A 12,376-nucleotide genomic window follows, 5' to 3' on the forward strand; every position below is an offset into this window, starting at 1 on the left:
AGGGATTATAACTGAATACCTCTATCAAGGAGGTATAAATTACATTTTAAAATACAGTTTTAAAATATACTATTAAATATTTCTTGAAGAATAATAAGCATTTTCTGAGGAAGTAAGCCATCTATTTCTAGAAGTAATCTATCCAATACAAGGGTTGTATTTTTTTTTAGAATTTTATTTACTCCCTTTTTTAAACATTTTAATATTTCACTCAGATGCAGATTATTATCTTCAACCAAACAGCTACAATTTTTATTATTAATGATAAAAGAATTTATTTTATATTCATCAAATTCTAATGAGTATAGTTTATGAACATTAACAAAGTGGAATTAAAAATAATTTAATAAATCTTCTGTATCTGATCCTAGTTTATTATTAGACTTCGGGCCAGATTCAATAAGGCTTTCACTAAGTGTGCACTAAGTTTACACAATATGTATTCAAGAACATCCTTACAAACTTTTTTGTGCTTTCTAGTCACTTAGAAAGATTACACTAAGTGTACATGTAGTCTACACTTTGTGGTAACCTTTATGAATTCCTGTCAATGTTTAAAGCTGCAAGAAAATCAGTCGGAAAACTAAAATTAGAATGAAGATGATGTGAGTTATGCCTGTGTTGTCTGCTCACTCAGAATGGTGTACACTTAGTGTACACTTGTAGGTGTTATTGAATCCCGGGGTTAGTATAACTTTAATAGTCTTTTGTTTTATACATAATATGGATATCCCAGTTAATGTTTTAGTCCTTGTGATAATAAAGAGTGAATGTTTAAGGCAGTTTTGTGCTGAAGGATTCGGTGACATTATTTAAAGAAGATATGAGGTAGGTCATGTGTATTCAAAGATAAAGGATATAGATGTATTGAAGCATCTTGCCTACTATGATTTGTACTTTGGCACTATGTCACTGCTGCACTGTAATCCATCAACTTGTCTGGGAAAAAAATCACAAAAAAAAAAAATTCACTCCATTGACAAGACGGCAAACAAGAAGCCATTGACCGTGGGTATACTTGAGCACAGGCCCAGTATACCTTTACATGTCAATCTATATCTAACTATATATATGTGTGGTGTGTGTGTGTGTGTGTGTGTGTGTGTGTGTGTGTGTGTGTGTGTGTATATGTATGTATATATATATATATATATATATATACACACACACACACACACACACACACACATATAGGGAGCACCGACTATGGACAAAACTAGGTTTGGTCAACATCCATTTAGTTGATACAATTTGGTCAACTAATAAAATATTACACAATTCTCAGGGTTTGAGAATGTGCATTTTTTACAATATTGTGCAATCTTGCTGTTAGTATATATAATTAGCAGGGAGTGTGGGGATGTAGCCAGTAACATGGGGGTGCATTTTTTGTTGTTGTTTTTATTCATTGTTTTGAAAGCTGGAGGAATTGAATAATACTCTGTATCAAGAAATTCAATACACCTTTATTCCAGTATCTAATATGATTATTTACAGCAATTATGGGCTTCAAGAGTACCATAAACAGTTTTAGAATATTTTATTTTACTTTTTTGCACTAATTTATCAGCTATTAGTGAAAATGTTTAAATGATATATATTAATATATGGAATATAATAACTTTAACCATCTGAAGTCTGCCTTCATAAGAAAATAATAGGCATTCCATTTCTTAATAGTAACTGAAAATTCCTGTGCTGAATTCTCGTAACTGATTATTTATTACTGGTCCTCTTCTTTCGGCTTTTCCCGGTTAGGGGTCGCCACAGCGGATCACCTGTCCACTCATGATTGGCAGTGGAGTTTTACAGTGTCGAGTTGCCAGCCCGGCGCCCAACCTTCCACAAAAGGCACATACATGCACACACTCACACCTAGGGCCAATTTAGAGTGTCCAATCCATCAATATTTGATTTCTTTTTATTTCAGACTATATTATGTAATTGATTTTGTTACCTTATGAATTAAGATTTACTAATATAACTTGTTTTGATTTTTTTTTTTGTTTGTTTCATCTTTAGAATTAAACCACAGATTAGATACTTTTCAAATTTGCTGATTCATTCCAATTAAGATTAATATCATAAACTGTTAATAAAGTGTCATAGACAAATAGGCAGAATTTAGACTGATAGGTAGATGATAACTCTGCCTCCATTGTTTCTTATTTAATGCAAAACATAAGAGAAAATTCAAGCAGGTAAATACTGACTCTGATAAAAATTCAAAATCCAAAGTTCAAAACAAGCTCAAATAAAGCACAAATAGAAACTTTTATTCATTGGCTATTGATGAATAAATGTTTCTATCTGTGCTTTATTTTTAGCCATATTGTTGCTTTGAATTTTTTTTATTTGTCTTATGAAATTTGGAAATGGCTTGACAACAATACTGAATAATAACAGAAACAAAGAACATCCTTGTTTTGTGTATTTTGATATTTATTTCTTGTAATAAAAATTACACAATTTTGACCTAAAATTTGGAGTTAATAAATAGTTGAGGTAACAACTCAATAAATGTATTCATTTATTTATTTTATTTTGACATTTGTTAACCAGAATATGTCCGGCTAGGCATGAGCCCTTTTCAAGGGTATGCCTGGGGAGAAAAATCTATCAAAAAATCCAGTAGTTTGTCCAACCTTAAACAAATATGTCCAATTCAAAGACTCAAATGCTTTTTTTTCTAACTCTAAATTAATTAGAGCCATTATTTTTAGTTACTGGTGCTTGCGTAATCTATTAAAGTAATTATTATTTTTATATTATCATGAGTCTGTCTTCTAATAAATACCACACTTGAAGAGAGAAGGGTTGATAATATGCTTTAATGGAATAAAATAAAGGATCTGCATGCCCTATAAAATTTATATATACTATTAAATACTTAATGGCTATAGCTAAGAATTTCACGTAACCCTCAATTTACTGTAGAATGCAACACCTCAGAGAACTTAATAACTTGAAAATGAGGGAGAAAAAAAAGACATACTCTGGTGTCATCTCAGGTGTAGCTAAGAAGGTTAATTGCTGTTACAGACATGAGATGCAAAGTACTGGGTCAACAGTTCAACTAACTGCTGTGCTTTCGCAATGTAGTAGCCATCACATTAATAATCTAGTTCTTAATATGTTTGGATCTTCCTTTCAGACTGTTCACCTATCTTAAGAATCCTTTTCCATTAGCAAGCATAGAAAGCAAATGTAGTTTTAGGATTCTGGTTTTGTTTTTTATCCTTTACTTGGTTGCAAACCAGCAAATACTGGTCCTAGCCAGGTGTGATGTGAAGTGCTTTTATGTTATACCCAAGTTTTTTTTTGTTTGTTTTTTGCAGGTAAAAATCCCTTGACCAAGTCCATTATGGCTCTAGCATGCTGATTTTCTGCTGACTTTGTAATTTCTAAGTGGATAATTCCTATACTGTAATGTCAGTAAAATGTTTGGGTTCATTGTAGATCAGCGATGTGCTCATCCAGAAAGTGGCACATATCCAATTATTATTTGCAAGTTCATAACACAGCTGTGGTTTAGGAGCACAGTAAATGACTCTATAAAAGATTATCAAGATTGTCTTGCATTTTTAATGTTGTCTTTTATCAGGATAAAGTAAAGTGATAATGCAGTGGGCACCAACTATAGAAGCACCAACCACATATATTGATCATTTCCAGATGTTGCTACAACAGACCTAATCAAGGATAGAGTGCTTATCAGAAGCAGGGTAAAGTCTTGTAGGTTCTGAGATAGGTGAAGGTATTCAGACTGATGTAAATTGAATAAAGGAGGGCGGTATTTTCAGTTTCCTCAATAATAGTGAAGTCTTACATAAGAATTATCCATTAAACTATGGGCATTAACAATGGAAATGATAATTTTGTTCATAGCCGATTGCGATATCAAAGGTAGACAGCAAGAAATTATTCTTAAATGAATGTACTGTTTGTACTTCACAAATCAGCTTCCTGATCATATGGGTTTGGAGAGGTTGTCACTGATGTGGTTTGACCACTGACAGCACTCCTCTGCTATTTCTTTACCTGGCTGTTAGCTTAGGTAAAGAGTGCAATGACTGTGGAATGATACCGATTCTCTTTTTAGATAATTTGGATAGGATTCAATGAACAGGATCTCACTTGTGTTGCCTTGTGCCTGTAGATCTGAGGTAATTTTGCTGTAGCTCTTACACAGTATCTTTAACATTATATGTAGAATGTTATAGTAATGATATGTCATTTAGATTAATGTTAATTATTTTATTTTATTTTATTTTGGAAGGGTTAATTGTGCTAACAATGCTATATTCTGATTTAATGCTTGTGGTTCTTTTGTTAGTTTTAATTTGCATGACGTTTATCATTTATTTTCATCTGTTATTCTAAGGGCAGATTTGGTTTTTGCATATTTGTTTTCGGTAGGTATTTCCTTTTTAACTATGTAAGTGAATTAGCTGTACTTGCAGGAATAGTTTTCACCCAATCATTTGCATACTTATTCTCAAATTTTGTGCCATTAACTTGAGGACAGATTTGATTTCTGCACATTTGTTTTATGAGTGGCACTATTTTTCTCAGTAGGCAAGTGAAAGGGGTTTTAGGAGTGGTATTAATTCCTTCACGCATTCATTCTCAGATTGCCTGATTAAGCCAGTTAATGGTCATAGGGGACCAAGGTATAGACTTTAAATCCTGCTAGGTTGATAGCCTATTCCAGCATGCACACATTCAGGCACACACACACATACACACACACACACACACACACACACACACACACACACACACACACACACAAAATGACATGCACACATGTGGGCAATTTGTATGATCGTTAGTTCACTTATGGCACACCTTTGGGATGAGAGAAGAAACTAGAGCACTCCATAGGTTTGTAGGTTCATAGATTAGTACTAGGCTAATTGCCCTTGTGGACCATTTTACGCCTAGCCAATTAGCCCCCTGTGAGAATCAAACCCTGCATGTTGTGTCTGTAAGGTAAACACCTTAACCATTATGCCACCCTCCCACTCCATTAATACCTACATGGACATAAGAAGGAAGATCAGACTCCAGACAGAAAGCAACCCAGTCAAGAACCAACCTGAAGAGAAAAGTGCTGTTAGGCAGTAATGCTAACCACTGTGATCATGCTGTGTGAGTTTGTCATAGCTTAATGCTTTGCTGTGTAGTGTTATAGATTTTCATAGCATTTTTGGATGTGTATGCATTGTGGGTCTTGTATATAAGGTGTGTGTTGTGCATTTTTTTTGCGTATGGTGACTAGGATGTGGTCTCTGTTTATTTTTATCAGTTTGTTTATTTCTGTCTTCTTTTTGATTCAATGTAGATCTGGATTTAGGGGGGTTGCTATGGCTACAGTGTAGTTTAGTATATATTTTATCTGGTTCTGTTGTATGAATATATGTATGTGAATTATAAATCTGATACAGCTCCATTGATATGCAGGCCACAACTGAATAATACATGAACCACTTGCAACTGCATATAGGGATGTCCATGTCAAAGGGACAAGAACAATATCACAGTAATATGAAGCAATGGATAATTCAAGCTGAAAATGATAAATAATGGGATGAGAAGCTGCATAACAAAAACAGTGGGCGCTGTCTACAACCTTTTTAGAGAAGTGTAACTTTACTTAAAGTGTTTGTTATCTATCACTACAGTGCTGTCTTCTGTTTTGTTTGTACCAGGCCATTTTCTATTAATTTTTTAAAGTTGTGAATGTGCTAAAGAATACGATATATTATTATTTAGGTGTTAGCTAAGTCTGAAACAGCCCCAAAACTTTTTGATTGAATGATGGCCCTGTAACTTACATTAATCCATTCACTACTATATATTATGTAATGATCAGGATATCAGCAGTTTAACCACTATATGGAATGTTATTCTTACTACTCTCATAATATATAGAAACCATATCTGGGATGAAGCCTTACAGTTTAAGCAATTACATTCTGAATGCCTCCAAGAAGGTGTGCGTAAACGTAATGGAAAACCCCATTATGTTATAAGTTTCACTCTCTCACTGCATCACAAATTTCACTGCTAAAATAGATAAAGCCTGCTTAAAAATGTATACATCACCCTCTATGTAAGTTAATAATTGTGAAATTTGAATTACCATCAATAAATGTGTCCAGGAAAACTGAAAGCTGATTGTTAACATTTAGACACTGTTACAGAAGAGGAAAATATTGGATAGTAATAAACTATATTCCATGTTTAAAAAAGTCACATGTATGTTTTGTTATCATGCACAATATCTGATTCCATTGCTGGAATACACATATACAGTTTTTCCAGTTTTGGTGATGATGCACACACTAATCCATGATAGTATGACAGATCAGTACATTGAAGCCAGTGTCTACTAGTGTCTAAAGGTACAAATAAAGACAATGTATGACAGTGTTGGTCCCACCATTTATAGTATTTATAGCGTATAGATCTTAAGGTAAGATTTTATGATACCCAAAACAATACATCCAAGAAGTGTTTTCTTTCACCTTTCCAGCCTTGAATGTGAGTCACATAATGAGTGGCAGCTTAAAATGTGAATCATTAATATGCAAATGTTATTTCAAGCCTACATACATTTTTTATATATGCTAACTTTACTTTCTCATGTCTGATACATAAAATACATTGAAGACTTTTTATCATGGTAACATAACAACTGTTTATTATGCATAGTTTTATTCATCACTTCACAAAACAAGACTTGAGAGTGTAGCTTTTCAAGGGATTTATCTAATGACATTCTTGCAAATTCCACCTATAAAAACGACGACTTGTAATTAGTGCAGAACACAACAAAATGATCCATACATTTACAATTGAAGGCTCAAGTTTTTTTTTTCCTTTTCTTCCAGGTCCGAGACCTCATTATGACCTTCAACATTTCCATGCATCGCTCATGGTGGATGGAAAATGGGCCGGGGTGTATAGTGACGTCAGTAACGCCAACTCCTGACTGGGCACCAGAGCATCACCGTTACATCACTGTTTCCAAATGTTTACTGGACTACCAATATGTAGAAGTGGCACACAGTTCACTGCAAATCATTCTGTCTGTAAGTACCAACATTTTAGTCAAAGGGCATGCTTACATCCAATAGGAAAGAAATAGTACATTTTGCCAAACACCAATAAATGATTTTCAGTCTTCATGATGTACTCTGTCAAGAAGAAAGCCCTGAATTCATGAAACTATTACAACAAGTAGGATGGCTCAGACTACTATATAACTGCAGTGTAGACTATGCTTTATTTTTAGTTCTGTCTTTAATTTGCATCTGTTTTATGGCGATATTATGTGCATTGTGTCTCAAATTTACCATTAATGACACTCTGAACTATTGTTAATTCAAACTTAGACAAGAATTTGAGAAAGGTTTAGTTTTGATTTATTTTAATTGTACTTTTTATTTTACTGAGGATCTTTTCTCCTCAGGCCTCCACTGAAAATGGGCTCTGTACACCCCAGTGGACTTTCCTGGTTAACAAACTGCAAATAAATAAATACATTTATCTAACACTTTAACTGTTCAACTGCCCTGATATAAAATGGCATAATAGTATACTGGTTTGTTGTGGCTGTTCCAGAAAGGGTACAGTTCTGATGCATGCTACAGTCCAAAAATAAAGTAAGACAGGGAATCTTTATATATGCAGCTCTGGCTTGTTACGTCCTTGTGTTTGATGTGTGTGTGTCTGTGTGTCTGTGTGTGTGTGTGTGTGTGTGTGTGTGTGTGTGTGTGTGTGTGTGTGTGTGTGTGTGTGTGTGTGTGTGTGCGCGTGTGTTTGTGTGTGTATTTGTACATGCATATACATGAGTGTGTGCGTATGTGCATCTGAACTTATATATGTGTTTTTCACACAACACAAATACATAGCTCTGTAAGGAGTAATTTGCTTATACTGATAAACAAAGTAATTCTGTTGTATAATGCCCTACAATTTGCTGGGATTAGCTGTTTTGTTCTATATAATTTATATGTGGCAAGATTTGATATTTAGTATAAAACCTAATTGAAGTTGGTTAGCAGTATGTCATTTAAACTGTTATTTTTGTATACTGTTTGTGGTTAGCTGTTACAATGGTTCCATACTTTGTGTGTGCGCGTGTGTGTGTGTGTGTGTGTGTGTGTGTGTGTGTGTGTGTGTGTGTGTGTATATATATATATATATATATATATATATATATATATACATACATAATGTGTATTTGTTCCCCTCATTTTCAGACATGCACAAATATACCCACATACATGTAAAAACAGAGACACAAAATCTGCTGAGCTGCTAAAATGCATATGTATTCTAGATCCTTTCATTGCACATACAGCCATTTTGGATACTTTACATACCAGTGTGTAATGCAGAGTTAATGTACAATGTCTATTATTATCACACTCTATTGCAAAATGAAAAGCTTGAAAAATACTTTATTTATATATAGCTTCTAAATCCCAAGTTTTAGTCTGCATTTTAATTATGTTTTATCGTTTGTGAACTTCATTTTATGCTTTATCTTTAGTGTTACAATTCTTAAGATTAACCATGAAAATGAATGTTGATTGAGTTATCTTTTACTTGTAATATTTATTTTAAGCATTAAGTAATAATAGAGACAAAAAATATTATTTTGAAATGTAGTGCTAGGTTAATAAAAAGGAATGATTACACAAGAAGTGAGTAACTTGAAATAGTTATAGCCTGATCATTACAACTACTACAGGTATACCAGATAGTAAACACTTTGTTTTAAAATAGAACAAGAAGTGTTTCCAACTTTCACTTGAATATTAGCAAAGCAATTTATTTGACGTATGTGCCAGACTTTACTTGCCATTCACTTGTGCCCGGAATATTTTCACATTTCTTTTGAAGAAGTTGTTGATATGTTATATACGCCTGTTTGCATATTAGATGCAAGAACTCAAATGATTGCTCTGACCTGAATCAGTGTTTGCAACCAAACTGATAGTCTCATATAGTATGCATTAAGTACAACAGATGATATTGTGGTCATTGCTGACTGCAAAAATGCACAGTTTTTGAAAGGGGTCACAGCAGGAGAAATTCTCCTTTTCAAGGCATAGTGACAGAGACCAGACTAGATTTCTTTCAGGGGTTGAAGAATGGTGCATGGAGTGTGTGCCACCCCATGGAAAATCAGGATTAAAAATTCATCTTTGAAGGTTTGTTTTTGATCACAAGCAGAACTTGAATTTCAGTTTCACAACATGAACAAAAACATATTACAGTCCTGTTATCTATATTTTCTGCACTGACACTTTTGGTAATTTTGGAGATGGCTCATTTGGGTAACGTTCCTTTCTGTGAGTTGTGGTGACTTTTAAATGGTGCAGCTATGTGGAATAATTTCTCACTGGTGCAACTAGGTGTTTTACTTCTTTATTTTAGTTAGATTAGATAACTTATCTGGAGTAGTACCTCTTGCATGGAATTTAGAATTTAATGTGCTTTGTTCCCTCACTTCCTCCCTCCCAGCCAACCTGCATGTGTTGTACAGGAATTAGAGTTGCCATACCTTTATACAGCATGTATATTACACTGTGGATTTACCTTTCACTACATTTTAATATGTGCCACACTGTGAAAGGTTTCCTGTTGAGTGTAGTGCTGCCTCACTGAAGGTAAGTACAATTTGTGAAAGTTCTGTTTCACCTGTGTGATATATACCTGCAATTGCTATACTCCATTCATGAGCTCAAGAGTCAGAAGGCTGCTCACCTTACAAAGGTAGGATGCTGCCTGAGAGATGGAACAGCTTTATCAAAATATGTATATACGTCCTTTGTTCTCTTAGCTGTGATTCCTTTTCCTTTTCCAAATTTAATTTTTTTAACATTATGTTAATACTTTGATGTGTAAAACATTTCCTTGACTAAGAACTTATATTTACTTTTCTACTTTCAGGCAAACATTCACTTTATGGCCCATTCACACAATGGCTACTCATGAGCAGCCAGTCAGTAGCGATGAGTCACAGAAACATAGGCCATGGTATCAAATTAGCGGTGATTCCACAAGATGCCTGGATCAGACAGTACCAGGGAAAGTTCTAACCTTTAGCAACACTGGCCCACTAATATGTTTATAAAATTAACTAGTTTGTCTACGAGCAATATGTCCAATTCTTGTATCACATACATTTCATGGACGCCAATGGTAACTAGCTGTCACAAAGTCTCCATCTCAGATCTCCTAACTCACTCATTACTTTAGTTTATTTGTAACACTAAAGTCCTCAAGACTGATGTAAAATAATTCACAATGTACTTCCTGGTGCTTCAAACGCATCACATAAAGAGAAATTCTAAAATTCAGTCATCATTATCTCTCAATCACGCTTTACATTTATAAGGTTCATCCCCTGTCAAGAATTTTCATCCAGTTATGCTAATGTTATAATCCCTCAAAGGCATCATCAATTCATTTAATATAATAACATTTATGTGGCTTAGTCCCTCTTTATTAGTTCATAGCTTCATAGGAGATTAATAGGCTAATGACCCTATGGACTTTACAAGCCTAGCCATGTAAAAACTCTTGTACCCTAATTGACCATAGTTAGATGACATTGTTAGAAGTGTAATTCTAAGATCAGTACTGACTGCCCCTGTCCATGAGGGACATAAGTGTCACCCCCAGGCTGAACTTATACCCTATCCAATTGTCAAGGCTGCTGTTAAATAGGGTCATTGGGGAGGTCTGCTTCATGTCAAGTGGGAGCTTATTACAGAGGAGTGACAATCTCTGGGAGATATATCTGTTTCTCCAACATGTTGTCACAGGACAGGTTCAGATGCCTGGAGTGAGTGACTCTTGTCACATTTGATTTGTGGTTGTACAGCATTTTCATTAGGGCAGGGTCAGGGAGTCCTCTGTAGGCTAGCCACGGTTGCCTGTCAGCAGCCTGTATGATACAGAGTATAGTGACAGCTCTTTCAGTCTTTTCATGTAGGTCATGCTTTGGAGGACCTGGATTCTCTTGGTTAGAAGCCTCTGTGGTCTCTCCATTTGCTGCAGGTGTCTGATGAGATGCATACAGAAGGGAGCATTGTACTCAATTAGTGGTCTGATAAGGGTCAAGTGCAATGGAGTTATAACCTCCTTGGTCTTGGATGTGATGCCCTTAATTATGAGATGCGCAATATAGAAGGCTTTCCTCATCAATATGGACACATGGTGATCGAAGTTTAGATTACTATCATCCTGTGTTTCCAAGTCTCTCACCACTGAGTTTGTGCTTAGAGAAGTGCTATCTATATCATAATTATCAGGGGCTACTGTTTTGGCAAAGGGGATAATGAGGCATTTTTTTTGCATTATGTTTACTCTGTGACTTTGGCACCAATCATTTGTCTGAGTCAACCCTTTCTGTAATATGTTAACCATCATTGGGAGACTGTGTTATTGTGCCCAGTTTACAGTCATTTGCAAACTCAGTAAGCAACAGGCCATCTTCTCTAACCTGGACTTCAGGGAAATAGATTCTAAACAGTAGAGGGCCCAGAACAGATCCTTGTGGTACCCACTAGCAACTGGTCCATTGGTGTAGGTGACCTCCCCAGCTTTGACATTATGCATTCTGTTGGTGAGGCAGTTGGTCACCCATCTAGTGATATATGGGTTAATCCTCAGTGGGAGACTTTCTCAATGATTCCTGCATGGGATATTGTGTCAAAAGCCTTGGCTAAATCAAGATAGGTACCATGTACTGCTTTGCCCTTCTCCAGGACTTTAGTGACAATCATAAAGAAGTCCACCAGGTTTAATAAGCAAGCTTGCTTGATGAAACCAAACTGGGTCAGGTTGAGAGTTTGAAGGTCAACTATGCCCTTATTGATCCATGATGATTCTTTCCATGGCCTCGCAGATAAAGCTGGTTAGGATTATAGACCAATAGTTTTCAAGGGTCGGTTGATGCCCCCCCTCCCTACTTTGTGCAAGGGGATTACTGTTGCTGTTCTCCACTCTGCCAGAATAAAGCCAGTGTTCAGGCTATGGTTAAAGAGACTGCCAAGTGGTTCCACTGGGTCTTGTTTTATATTGTTTAGCAAGCATCCTGGGATGGTATCTGGTCCCATAGAGGCCATGTTTTTGGTCTTGGAGAGTGCTTGTATGACCTGTTCTTTGGAGATACTTGGTAGCAGACTGGTGGCAGCAATGCTTTCTGGTTTAGTTGGTGGGGTCTGGGGGTGAAATTATTGCCAAGTCTGTTAGCTAGCAGGTTGGCAATTTCCTGAGGTTCAGTGTGAGTGGTACTGTCCAGTATAAATTTGGCACACAGCTGGGCATTCCCTTACAGGTTTCGTAT

General features: G+C 35.5%; 1 protein-coding gene across 1 annotated transcript in view; it reads left to right on the forward strand.

The window, feature by feature from the left end:
- Positions 1-12,376, forward strand: part of NKAIN2 (sodium/potassium transporting ATPase interacting 2) — a 2,790,781-nt gene that overhangs the window by 1,536,495 nt on the left and 1,241,910 nt on the right. The window contains exon 3 of the mRNA XM_044073873.1: positions 6,900-7,100. Within this exon, the coding sequence (XP_043929808.1) occupies positions 6,915-7,100 (186 nt within the window). The 5' untranslated portion in view covers positions 6,900-6,914. The remainder of the gene's footprint in view (positions 1-6,899; positions 7,101-12,376) is intronic.

Source organism: Protopterus annectens, chromosome 1.part1, assembly GCF_019279795.1.
Source record: "Protopterus annectens isolate FY-2018-M chromosome 1.part1, PAN1.0, whole genome shotgun sequence".
Taxonomy (NCBI): Eukaryota; Metazoa; Chordata; order Ceratodontiformes; family Protopteridae; genus Protopterus; species Protopterus annectens.